Below are 13,528 nucleotides of genomic sequence, written 5' to 3' on the forward strand. Positions count from 1 at the left end.
GAAGGTAAGAAATGAAGTTGAAACCTGGGGTGTAGCTCACTGGGAGACTGCTTACCTCAGATGTGCAAGACCCTGATTTGGACCCATGGTGTGTACACGCACACACACACACACACACACAAAAAAAAAAAAAAAAAAAAAAAAAAAAAAAAAAAAAAAAAAAAAAAACAGGGAAAGAAAGAAATAAAAAGAAATAAGAAAAAGGAAAGGAAGCTAAGAAGGGAATCACAAAATCAGTGTTGGATTCTTCTCAATGGTCCCATTTGCTTCCAGATTCTGAGTCAAACATGGCCAAACACCATAGTATATATTGAATGGTTTAATGGGATGTCACTGTCCCTATGTCACCTGAAGCACTGCTGCCATGCACTCTGGTATCAAAGAGGAGAAAGATCTGTGTCTAATTGTTTCTCATAGGTAGACTCCTCTGTGTGTGTGTGTGTGTGTGTGTGTGTGTGTGTGTGTGTGTGTTGAAGTAAAAGGGAAACTATCTAATGGGAGGAAAGAAACAAGCTGGAGAGGAAAGGATGAAAGTGTAATGGGGGAACAAATAGGAACTAAGTATAATGTTTTATATGTCTAAAAATGTTACAATGAAGTCCAATATTTTGTATATTTATTAAAGTAATAGGAAAATTTAACTTTGAAAAGTAGAAGAGCCATGGCCAATCCCCCCACCATGTGCACCCTAAAAAAAATCCAACTAGTATTTACAGGCAAGATGGTGGCACCCTGTGTTCCCATGTTCCCAGCACTGGGGAGGTAGAGGCAGGCATTCAAGATCATTCACCTACGTAGTGAGTTTGAAGCCAGACCAGGCTACATGACTACATGAGACCTTGCTTCAAAGGAGGAGTGGGGGAGGAAGTAAATAAATTCTCTTCACCATTTCTAAAGAAATGGCCAGCAGCCTTGGGTGGCTCTGGTTGGGTGTAGCTGGTTCTTTAAGCAACCACAGCATGTGGTTTCTTTGTTTTATATTTATTGTAATTTGCCTCCTATGTGCAATGCCCCCCTTTAAGAGCATCCTCCATCCCTGCTTGAACCTTTAGCAGGATACAGACTTCTCTCTGGTGAGAGGCAAACCTCTGAAGCCCCAAATGTCATCTCTCCGAGAAACTAAGCTTGTGACCTGAAGCCCTAGGGAGTGTGTCAGTCTTAACGTTGGTGCAAAGCTGATGCCAACCTCTGCTCAGATTCATGGCTGCCAGATTCAGGCCTGTGGAAAAATTCTTATACTGAGGTTACCTGAATCCTTGTTCTCTTTCCTTTCAACTCTTGGATCTCTGCTTAGGCTTGTGGTGATATAATATTATAATAAATAATTAATAATATTTAAATATATGTATATAATATATTCATATGATATTTAAATATTATTAACTGTTACAATAATTTAAAATATGTTAACTATATAATAATTAAGAATAAGAGATTTTTTTTTTGCAGCAAGGTCTCTGAACTCACTGACTTTTCCTGTGTCCCCTCTCTCGAATTCCTTTTCTCTAATTATTATTATTACAGATATGTGTGTATATACATATATATACATATATATATATATATATATATATGTATATATATATATATATACAGCTTGATGAGTTGATTACACATTATTAGCCAATGAACCATCTCTCTAACCCCTATTAATTAATTTTTAATCAAAATTTTGAAAGCATTTTCATGAATGGGGCATATCTCAGGGATGGGGTTTTCTGAGCATACAAAGTAGGCTTCCCTCCCAGTTCCGGGAGAAGAAGAAGAAGAAGAAGAAGAAGAAGAAGAAGAAGAAGAAGAAGAAGAAGAAGAAGAAGAAGAAGAAGAAGAAGAAAAGAGAGAGAGAAGAAAAAAGAGAACAAGCAATTTCTAAGCTCATCTTTCTTACTAGTCTGCTTTTTTTTTTCTCTTGAAGAACTACTTAGGATTAAATCGAAAGGGCTTTCTACTTTCCATGTCTCTAAGGCAAGTGACAACTTGTCTGAGGTATTAGAAATATTGAGGTGACTCCAGAGCTCTCCCTGGGAATCGGGATCTTAAATCTGAGAGGTGTTGACAAAGCCTCATAGGAAACTCGGCCTGAGGTTAATGGAAGTAGGTATTTAAAAATCAGCCTGCTCCATGCAGCACCTTCTGTCTGTGAGCCAAACAAGCACCAAGCTCGGAAAACCCCCTGAATGACCAATTAAATTCACTTTTAATGAGCAAACAAAACACATGTAGAATGAAAGATAATTTAAAAATTAGTTTAAAAAAAAAAAAAGATGACAGCAGAAAAAAAAGAAAGAAAAGCTGGTGAGATTTGAATGCTAACAGTGTCACGTATGTAAAGGCAAGTTCAGATTTCCTGACAGTCAGTGCATTTGTTTTACACTTGGCTGTGAGAAGGGCTCAATGTGAATTGAACATGTCAGCTCCAGCTGCTGTAACAAAACGTACCTAGACTAATCAGGCAATTTCTCCCTCACTGCTTCTTGACTGCGTGGCATGCTGTCAGAGGCAGTATTCAAACGCACACAGTTCGGATCCCCCGCCCCCAGCAAGCTCTACTTATTGCACACTGGACTACAAAAGCATCCCACACAGCAGACATTGATTTCATACCATCCTAGAGGTTAGCTGTCCAAGACCAAGGCTCGTCAGGGTCAGCTCTTGGTGTTGGCTTTCTTCCTAGAAAGCACATAAGTACCGCCTTGCTGTGTCTGAAAGAGAGAAAGGCTGGGGGGGAAACACTGGGTATCTCTTTTTTTATTTTTAAGGGCACTAATCTTATGAGCTGAGGGGGCCATCCCTGTGACTTCGTCGCTTCCATAAAGTCCCTCTCCGCAGTAACGTTGGAGTTAGGACTTCCATACATGAGTTCTGAGGGGTCTGTCACTCGGTCTTTAGCGTGATGGCTTTACTGAGGCACCAGGACCAACTTAACTTTCTGGAAAAAGGGAAATGGAGAAGAGCCTTGTTGTTCCCATCATCAGAGGTTTAGTCACCTTCAAATCAAGAGCCTGTCAGTCCAGACAAGTCATCGGATGGAGGAGGCCCAGAGTTACTTGCAGTGCCCCAACTCATGTGGTTGCTCCACAGCCAGCTTCCCAAATGCTGTGTTCCCTCTCAGTATCTCAGACAGCACCAGGAAATTAAGATAGCTGAGGCAGGCGGGCAGAACCAGAAATGATGTATGGAGCCGAGGGGGAGGGGGCCGGGCACAGTTGCCAAGGTAAGAAAGATTGGGTCAGAGGAAAGAGTGACTTCAGCTGGGAGAGGTAATGGAGACTGTGCAGCCACACCACAGTGAGCACAATACCGACGGTTCAGGAAAGCCACCACAAAGTCGACACCAAAAGCAAAGAGTCAGTATTCAGAGTCCGTCCACACAGTGTTTTTAAGGTGATGGAATCACGCTGGTTGTCGTGGAGGAGTGTGAGGAGCAGATTCCGGCAGGCATGTGGCTGTGACCACATAAGGTAGCAAGAGGGACAGAGCCTGCCATCATTTCAAACAATAGGTAAGGTGCTCCACCCTTAGAGTCCCAGAGCTGGGGAGGCTGTTCCCTGGGGCTTGCGGATGAGCCAGCCCAGCTGGACTGATGAGCGCTAGGCCAAGTGAGAGGTGCTATCTCAAACACAAGGTGGTGGGCAATGGTGGCAGGGTGCTGGAGAGATGCTGGGGAGAGGGGTAAGAGCACCTGCAACTCTAGCAGAGGACCTGGTAACTGGGGTTCAGTCACCAGCACCCTCATGGTGACTCACAATTGTCTTCAGCTCCAGTTCCAGGGCTTCACACCCTCTTCTGACCTCCACAGGCACCAGGCACACACATGGTAGACAGACAGACATGCAGACCAAACACAAACATGGAAAATAAAAAATTAATGTTAAAAACAATTAAAAAAAAATAAAGCCAGAATGGAGACACCTGAGGAAGAACACCCAAGGTTAACCTCTGGTCTCCACATATGTGCACACCCAGAAAATTTAAAATGGGTTGAGATGGCTCAGCAGGTAGAGACACTCCTCCCAAAGCCTGATGACCTGAGACAGATAACCAGGAATCACACAGTGGAAGGAGAAAATAAACTCACACACATAAATAAATGAGAGAATAAACTCACACACATAAATAACTAAATGAATAAGTGCAATAACAATTTTAAAAAACAAAAGTAAATGGAGATTAAATGCCATGCAAATACAAAAAATAAAAGTAAACATTTATGCAGAATTATGAACAGCAGAAAAAAAGTGTGTCGAGAGAATAGGCAATAAACTGGCTGAATAGATCAGAAATTAAGGCAATTAGGGATAAAAACAGAGAAGGACTTCAGGCAAAAAGGTTTTTAAAACCTTTGGGTTTGTTATTTTTAAAAATTCCCTGCTTTTCCTCTTACACACATTGCAGCAATTGGCCTGATAAAAATTAGTTTCCATTATGCAATTTGCTGACAATAAGGCTGATTTGCAGATTATCTTTCCTCCTGGATCGTTTTAACAGCCATCACAGCTTCAATAGCCATCACAGCTTTAACAGCCATCACAGCCTCAGGACCCCTCTTCTGCAAAAAACCAAAAGAAAATGCTATTTCTCAGAAATTCCCTCCAAGGCTTTTTCCATAATGTAAAACCAAGAAGTCCTGAGTTGTGCCCCCCCCCCCGCCCCCCGAAAGGCTGACTGGGCAGTTTGGCTGTATGATACTTGTCACCACAGTGCTAACAGACTCTGTCCCTTGAGCTCTCCTAGGACAGGGACGGGGGCGCACATGGCTCCACTGGATAACCCTGTCAGGCGAGCCTGTGCTCCAACAAGAGTCACAGCTGGGGTGCTGCTCTCCACTGCCTAGTGCCAAAATAAAAAAAGCAAGCACCGTTTACTCCCTCATTTGTTTATCCAGGATGTCCGGTCCCTTTGTTTGAAAATGATGGGAAAGTAATGCTCTGAAACCGAAATCCATCTCCCTTCTCACAGGACTGTTTTTCTGAGGAGGGACTCAGGAGAGAGGGGGAGATCCTGGTACAACCTGTCACAGCTGCTGGTGGCTACAAATCGCTTCCTACCCAGGCTGTCAAATAAATTTAAACAAACTGCAACTATATCCCAGCTTTTTATGTAAGAGTAAGCTGTTTCCTGTAAATATAGAAAGTTCTTACTGGCAGAAGCAATACTTGCCTCATGTCCTTGGTGTGCCTTTCCTGCCGCAGAGCCCTTGACCTTGGCATCCTCAGAACCTGTCACCCTCAAGCCATTAAGTGACTCTGTTTGTTCCTGGAAGAAAAGATAAGGACAGAAAGAATATTGAACTTTAGAGCTGGAGACCAGATTATCTTCTCATTATCCATTTTACTTTTAAAGAGACGTTGATTTTATTTCACAGGTGCCTAAGCCAAGCTCGGATGGCTCTTTGTTAAGATTTTCTAGGTCCAAATGTCACATGTTTGCTAAGAAAATCTAATGGAAAACTGAGCGTGGCTTGCAGTTAGCCCAGGGCAGTGACTTCTAACTTAATTCCATGAAACATTTTATTATACAACGTCAGCTAGATTTGGGCCCATTCTTAAAACACTTAGGACTGGAGAATTGGCTCAGCATTTAAGAACACTTGCTGCTTTTCCAGAAAGCCAGAGTTCAGCTCCCAGCACCCATGCTGGGCAGCTCACAAGTTCTAGTACCTCCAGCTCAAGGAGATCTAGTGCCCTCTTCTGGCCTCCACAAGTACCTGCACTCATGCACACACACATACAGACACACACATATATAAAAATAAAATCTTTTTATACAAACCAAAAAAAAAAAGAAAGAAAACACTGTCGTTTTTCCATGCATTGATTCACTGGTTGTTGAGTCCACAGGGAAAAGAATCTTACTGCGAACTTGGCACCTTTTCTATGTGCCAAAAACAAGAGGCTGAGAGAAGGCAAGGACAGAGGACATGCTGTCTGCAGACAACCTGGCAAGAGAGCATCTTCAGTTAGCTAACATTTACCCAGCAGATTCTTCTTACCAGGGAAGGTGCTAGAGTCTGTGGGTAACTGAAGCACAAATGAGCTGCAGCCCATCCTCCTTGGAAAACAAACACCAAGTGAAAACTGTTCACTGGAAAATATTCCATGGAGTACAGCAGTGGCACTGCCTGCCATTGGGGTGAGAGGGAAGAGGATGCCATGATGCCGCTCCTGCTGGCTGGAGTCATGAGCTCAAGGAAGTGACAGAGCTGCTCTGAGTCTCCGTGTCCTCAGCCAACAAATAGGACAGTTCGGCTTTCTTTTAAAAATTATTTTGTTCATCACTATTGCGTCTATGTGCACAATGTGTATTCCTGAGAGTGTGTGAGCATGTGTGTGTGTGTGTGTGTGTGTGTGTGTGTTAATGCACAGATGTGTAGGTCTGAGGACAACTTTGAGAATCAGTTCGCTCCTTCCACTGTTGCTTCCAGGGATCAAACTCAAGTCATCAGGGTTGCAGGGAAAGTGTTTTTGCTTGCTCAGCCATCTCACTGGCCCAAGTTCTTGTTTTTCAAATATATATATATATATATGAAAATATATATATAATTAGGATGAACTTACAAACCTAGCACTTAAACGCAAGCATTGACTTTGGAAGAGCCACTGTCCAGCGTGTGGCCTGCAGGTAACAGTAGTGAGCTGCAGGCCAGATTCTAAATGCTCTCAATTCTCCCCTTGGAAAAGTAAGGTGATGGGCGATCATTACTTTGATTAGTCTCTCCACATAAATCAACATATCCTGCTGTGCACCATAAATACATACAATTAGAAAAACCAGACGAGATCATGCAGACCTGTTTGAGACAGTTAACCCTGACTGAGCATGACTCTGAAAGCACGTTGGTTGGAATGACTGGTGTAGCCAATCAGATGGCCTTGAAAAGGGGGGATGAGCTCTGTTATAGTGGAGGCAATCGAGGAAGAGAGGGCTCTAGCCGAGCCCTAATGACTGGGGCAGAATGTAAAGACTAATGACTGTGAGAAGAACACTGAGTAGAGGTAGCTAGGGCAAGCCACCTCCTAGAAGCTGCAACGTCATTATGAAGCTGAGGGAGGCAGGTGGTTTATTAATGAGCAGATTTGTCCTGGAAGAAGAAACAGAGTAGCGTCTAGAATGTCAGTAGGAATATAGGAAATCAGAATTTTCTGGGTCCTGGAGGTCACCTTAACCAACCTTCCATGTGACAGACAGAACTGCTTAGTTTGGATTTGAAATATTACCCCCACAGGTCCTCGTGACTGAACCTTTAAGCGGTGGAGCATAGGGCAAGGAAGTTGGGTTGTTGGAGAGATTGTCAGATCCTAACCCTGACTCTCTCTCTCTCTCTCACCCTCTCTCTTTGCTGCCCTGTTGCTTTGAGGTGAGGCCCTGGATCCAGGCTTCGTGCCTAGATGTTCTCTGATTCATCTCAGGTCCAAAATTCATGAAACAAACTGACTATGGGGGTGAAACCTCTGATACCATGTGCCAACATAAACTTTTCTATTTTCAAATTCTATTATGTCCGGCAGTAGAAAAATGGCTGACATAGGAAATAAAGATTCAGAAAACTTACACAAGGCTACAAGAGCCCCTAAGCCAGACAAATAAATTAACCCTTCATTCCATGATGCAAATATTTAGGCATTCTTGAATGATAGCTTCAGGTTACTTCTGCTGCATAGCTCTTTATAAAGCACTTTGGATACACAGGATCTCACTGAGAGTCCTCCATGGCCACCAGGTGGAAATGGTGAGAGTGGCATCGGGACCACACTGAGGACTTATCAATGAATGTGCAGCGGTTTCATCAGCATTATAGTTGAAACTTGTTATTAAGACAGGATCTACAGGATCTCAGCCTGGCTTCAAACTCACTCTAAAGCCAAAGTTAGCCCTTCACTCCTGATCCTCTCAACTCCACCTCACGGGTGTTGGGATTGCAGGTGTGTGCTGCCATGCCTGACTGTTCTTGGAGCTTTTAGAGAGACTCTCATATTTAATTACTTAACTAGTCAATTAACGAGAGAAAGTCTCCAGTCTTTGTCTGCAGTTTTCTGCAGCATGCCTTTGTGATTCAGGGAGAGCAGAGGCTCTGAAGATTTTCAAGTTATAAGATATCATTTAAAGTGATTTTCAGAAGAGCGTGGCTGTTCTTAGAATTAGTGACAACAAAAGTGGGCCTCAAGACCTTGTGGGGGCTGCTTAGAACAATCCCTATGTTTCTCCTCATTTTCTTTCTTAAAGGGCCTTTGTCTCCTTAAAACAGCCTGGCTGTGACAAACATTCTGCCAGTGCTGAAATAAGAAGTAACTTCTTGAGACACCCAGGGAACTTGTTACTTTCTGAGTTAATGTTAGACTCTCCTGCGCCATAGCCCTAGACAGACTAATGTTTAAGAGGCTTCCCGGTGGCTTCTCTGTCTTTCTAGTAACCGTTTTGATTGTTGGGTGCAGTGGCAGGAGAGAGGGTGGAGGAAATGGAAGGTGTGTGAACACTGGCTGAAAGGCTGGAGAGGCAAATATGTAAACAGTACTCACCCACAGGTCTACAGGATCAGAGAGTGACTTTCTGGACCCAGAATCCTGCAGAGCCACCCTTGGATGAGCAGTTAGACACACAACTTAATAACTCAGTCTATCCTACTGAGGGTTTTTTTAACCCTTTTTTGGGGGGTTTATTCAAATAGTGTCTCACTGTAAAGCCCAGGCTAACATTGTCCAGACTGGTCCAGACTGACCTCAAACTCACGATTCTCCTTCCCTGCCCTCTTGAGTACTAGGCTTCCAGACATGCACTGCTGTGTCTGGCTTACAGCAGTTGGGTGTTACAGACCAGAAGTAGCAATGAACAAATGTGGGGCTGAGGGTGTTGCATGTATGCTTACGCAGACATATGCTTGGGTCCACATACATGTGATTGTATGCATGCTTGCATGCCTCTCTCTGAAAGGGTATATATGCATATTAATGTGTATATTACCATTTTATTTAATCCTAAGGACAGCCCTGGGAGACAGGCACTTCGCGTATGTTCTAACTTGTCTTCCGTTGCTCTGATGAACACCATGACCAAAAGCAACTTGGGGAGGAAAGAGCTGATTTCAGCTTAAAGGTTACAGTCCATTGTTGAGGGATGCTGGGACAGGGACTGTCATAAGAACTGAAGCAGAAGCCACGGAGGAATGCTGCTTACTGGCTTGCTCCCTGGCTCATGCTTAACTACCTTTCTTATACAACTCAGAACCATTGGCCCTGGATGACATCATGCACATCAGTCACCAGCCATCAATCTCTCACCGATCTGCCCACAGGCTAGTGCAACAGAGGCAGTTCTCCACTTAAGGTTCCCAGGTGAATCTCTGTTGGGTCATGTTGACAGTTAAAACTAACCCAACGCAGCATACATCAAAGGTTCTGAGACTTAGAGTCTCTCTCTTGTCAGAGACTCCATAAGTAACAAAAAGCAACGCTGATGTCATGCCAGTCCTCTGTAAGTTGCAGGATAGCCTGCCTGGGGCAAAGAGCAAAGAGGTCAAGGCCCAGACTGTGGGAGGGCCAGAGAAGTTCAGAGAGGGCGTCAGCTTAGCTTTCAGTCTCCACAGAGGTCGGTAGAGAAGCCGGTTGCTCAGACCCTAGTAGCCGCACCACCTGGTCTAAGGCCTCCGTGGAGGAGAAGCAAACTATTCTCTTTGTGTCACCTGCAGCTCTTTGTGAGAGAACCTGAAAAGAGGCTGGGAGTTCGAGGAGACATCCGCCAGCACCCTTTATTTCGGGAGATCAACTGGGAAGAGCTCGAGAGGAAAGAGATAGACCCACCCTTCAGGCCAAAAGTGGTAAGGACTCCCCCACTGGACAGTCTGGCTTCGGCCCTTCTGTCACAGGCTGCCACCCTAACCAAGCAACAGCAGTTTCTGAAACCTGCTCCAGCCTCGTCCTCCAGGTGGAACATTTTTCTTCAATCCACGCCATTTGATTGGGGGAGGGGGGTGGGGGAGACTATTCCTGTTGCTTGCCAAATTGAAACTGTCATCAAAATTCACCTATGGGAAAAATACATCACAGAACATTCCCAAGTTGGACACGTGTTTCTGAGTGGGCCCATCAGAGAAGATGGGATTTGCATGCCACACATATGTTCTTAATGGTCACAGTCAGTGTGGCTGGAAACCTGTTCAGTGTAATTCTTTTCTATGAAATTAATTATTCTAATAAAAGAAATGATGACTCAGGATTTGAACCCACTGGGTTGTGCTCATACATAAGGAAATTGGTGGCTAATTTTCTCCCCCCCCCCACTTTTTTTTTCTCTCCTTCCTAAACTGTGACCAAGAAATCACCATGTGACTGTAGCAATTTCGACAAGGAATTCCTAAGTGAGAAGCCCCGGCTGTCATTTGCTGACAGAGCTCTCATCAACAGCATGGACCAGAACATGTTCAGAAACTTTTCCTTTATTAACCCAGGCATGGAGACTCTCATTTGTTCCTGAGCCTCATCCCTCCCCAGACCAGAAGCGATTTGCTCTCTCTCTGGGAACCTGTTTGAGTAACACTTCCGGGGGTCTCCTTTTCACGTTGGAAAAGAAAAGAAACACTCAACAGCAAAGGCAGAGAAGACCTTTGAGCTCCTCGCATGACCTGTAGCAGAAACCAAGTCGACTTCACTAACGACGTCACCCTGTTATATCTTCTGGCGTCTCTCACAGCAGCCCTTGAAGTTAGATCTTACTAACTCTAGTCATTTACTTGAAAGATGACTTGCTGATACTGTGGAAGTTTTGAAATGGAATTCTGTTCCTGCCCTAGACGGAAGTTGCTGGTTGGTGATGAACCAAGGTGCGAACACAACAGATTTCTCCAGATGGGAAATGCGGTGCGTTCAGAAAGCACGCCTCTGAGAGACTGCCTTTTCTCTTATAGACGTGGACCCCACTCAAGCACGGAGAAGGAACCACTAACCCGAGTTGTTCTGTGCATGTCTGTGGAAATGTAAATGGCGGAAGGGAGGGAAAGGGGAAGCCCTGATCAGGCTGTGGTGGGATGCTTTCCAATAAACGTAGCTTGGAACTTGAGATTTACAAATCTGTTCATTCTGGCTAGCCCTGCAATTCACAGGGCAGAGGAAAGTGTCAATGAACAGAGCTCTTGTCAGCAATGGGGAAGGGTAAGTAGGATGCCTGTGTGGGGCGTTGAGCTCAGGCGGAAGTAAAGGACAGCTGACAAGGACAGGGTAGTTTACTGCTGCCGGTCAAGCTTTGCTTTCCCCCTGTTCTCAGCTGATCTCACCGTCAGCATAGTCATTCATTACCATCCTCCCATCAGACAAGAAATGAAGTGCATGATCCTTTCGAGATAAAGAAAACCAATCCCTTGTCATGCTGTTCCTGGTGATTTGATGACAAATAAGTCCCTCTTAAGGCATCCTCTAAGACAAATGACCCATGCATGCTATTTGTAGTAGGCAGTCCCGTTGAACTAGAGAACTAACTGTGCACTTAAAGTATTTGTGCTGTTTGTATATTTTGATGAGATGTTGTGACAATAACAAAGAAGTAAATCTGTAAAATGGAATAAAAGAAGAAGAAAGAAAGATGACTCTTAATAGTTTGATTCTCTACTGGCTCCCTCAAAAACATATTTCCATCATGTTGACCATCAAAATGTAGCCAGATTGAATTTGTTTTAAAAATGAGGAATTAAGAATGTCTCACCTTGCCGGTAAGACATTCAGACATACTTAATTGCTAGTATGTTTCTCTTTCCGTTCCTCCAAAAGATTTCCTGACGGAGTGAGTGGTCTGTAGGCCACTCAAATGCTCTTTTCTGTGCCCCTCCCCCCACATCTGATTGCAGTCCTTGTTCTGAGAATCTCCTGCCTCTATGTTGTATAAACACTGTTCCCCAATTGTCCTTCATGTGTCAATAAGGCAGCTTAGAGCCAGTCACTGAGCAAGAAAGAGAATAGGGCTAGACTTCCTGCCAACCAGGGGAGGAGAAGTCAGAGGAGGAAGTAGGGGATTCAGTCACCAGAAAGGTTAAAGTGAAATCAGAAGAGGAGCTAGAGCAGGAGAGCTAAGAGCTAAAAAGTACAAGTATCTTTGGGATATGTGTTGGGAGGAAGCCAATTAGCTTAGAGGGTTAAGAATTGATTAATAACTGCTCAGTCCTTGTCTTGTGAAGCTTGCTAAAATAATATTTTTATAATAATTGAAAATCTCAATTATTTGTGTAATAGCTGGGTTAAAAGAAAAACTGAGAAACAAACACAGTTTTATAAAAATAGCCTTAATAGGGTCTACACGGGCTGCCTTCAGCCCATGACTGGCCTCACTTCCTCTAGCGGTGACTTCTTCTAGCCCTGGCGGAATGGTCTCCTTTCTCATTTACCTTTCTGCAGCAATTTACATAGGGATGATGGTCCTGTCCAGCCTGCCTTCTCGAATCTTCTGATGTTACTTTAATGCATCTTCTCTGGCTTGTCCTCTGTTGACTCCTTGTCCTTTCTCCCACCCTAAATCCCTCAGAAAGCCCCTCTCCCTTACTCCCCTTTACTGCCCCTGATATTCTCCTTCCATTTCTGGCACGTAAGTGCCACTCCATGTAGACAGTTCCAAATATATATCTCCAGTCAGAGCCCCTCTGCCAGCAGACTACATTAACCCGACATGTCCAGAATGCAATGTTCCATTGTTTGAATCTGGTTCTGCCTTGTATTTTCTGTTTCTGGACCATAGCCTCCACTATCTGGACCCAGAACCAGAGTTACCACTGGCAATCCCTTCTCTCCCCCTAACTTCCTTGATTTTTATTTTTACACCAAATGCTATTATTTTGCCTTTGAATTGTGTGATGATTGGTGTCACTTGTCAACAAGATAGGTTTAGAATCACTAGGAAGCAAGCCTCCAAACACACCTTTCAGAAATTATTGTTTCTTATTTTGGTGAACTGAAGTGGAAAAGACACACCATTTACTAGGCTGGAATCTTGGACTCCATGAAAAAAGAGAAAGTGAGCTCAGTACAAGCATTCATTGGCCCCTCTTCCTGACTGAGGATGCAATGTAATCAGCCACTTCAAGCCTTTATCCAATGACTTTCCTGCCATGTTGGATGATGCCCTAGAACTGTGAACCAAAATAAACCCCTCTCCCTTAAGTTATCTTTGTCAGGGTTTCTTAACCCAGCAAGAAAAGAAACTAATATATCTTCTCTTTCTAAAATACAAATGCATCTCTACTTTCTGGACTGCTGTTGGGACAAAGCATCTGATCCGGTCATTTCCTTTTGCATCTTTCCCCATTCTTAACTTACTTTTTTTGTTTTTTTAAATTTTTTTCTTTATTATTATTATTTCTTACAATTTATTCACTTTGTATCCCAGCTGTAGACTCCTCTGTCATCTCCTCCCAGTACCATCCTCCCTCCCTTTTCCTCCCCTATGTCCCTTCCCTGGTCCATAGATAGGGAGGTCCTCCTCCCTTACTATCTAACCTTAGCCTGTCAGGTCTCATCAGGACTGTCTGGATCCTCTTTCTCTGTATCCTAGTTAG

General features: G+C 43.8%; 1 protein-coding gene across 1 annotated transcript in view; it reads left to right on the top strand.

Annotated features, from left to right (window-relative positions):
• The window catches only part of Prkcq (protein kinase C theta), a 127,329-nt gene extending 115,765 nt beyond the window's left edge, over positions 1-11,564 (top strand). The window contains exons 17-18 of the mRNA XM_055593920.1: positions 9,683-9,811; positions 10,309-11,564. Of these exons, the coding sequence (XP_055449895.1) occupies positions 9,683-9,811; positions 10,309-10,467 (288 nt within the window). The 3' untranslated portion in view covers positions 10,468-11,564. The remainder of the gene's footprint in view (positions 1-9,682; positions 9,812-10,308) is intronic.
• The last annotated feature ends 1,964 nt before the right edge of the window (positions 11,565-13,528 follow it).

Source organism: Psammomys obesus, unplaced genomic scaffold (genome assembly GCF_907164565.1).
Source record: "Psammomys obesus unplaced genomic scaffold, mPsaObe1.curated_primary_1811, whole genome shotgun sequence".
Classification (NCBI taxonomy): domain Eukaryota; kingdom Metazoa; phylum Chordata; class Mammalia; order Rodentia; family Muridae; genus Psammomys; species Psammomys obesus.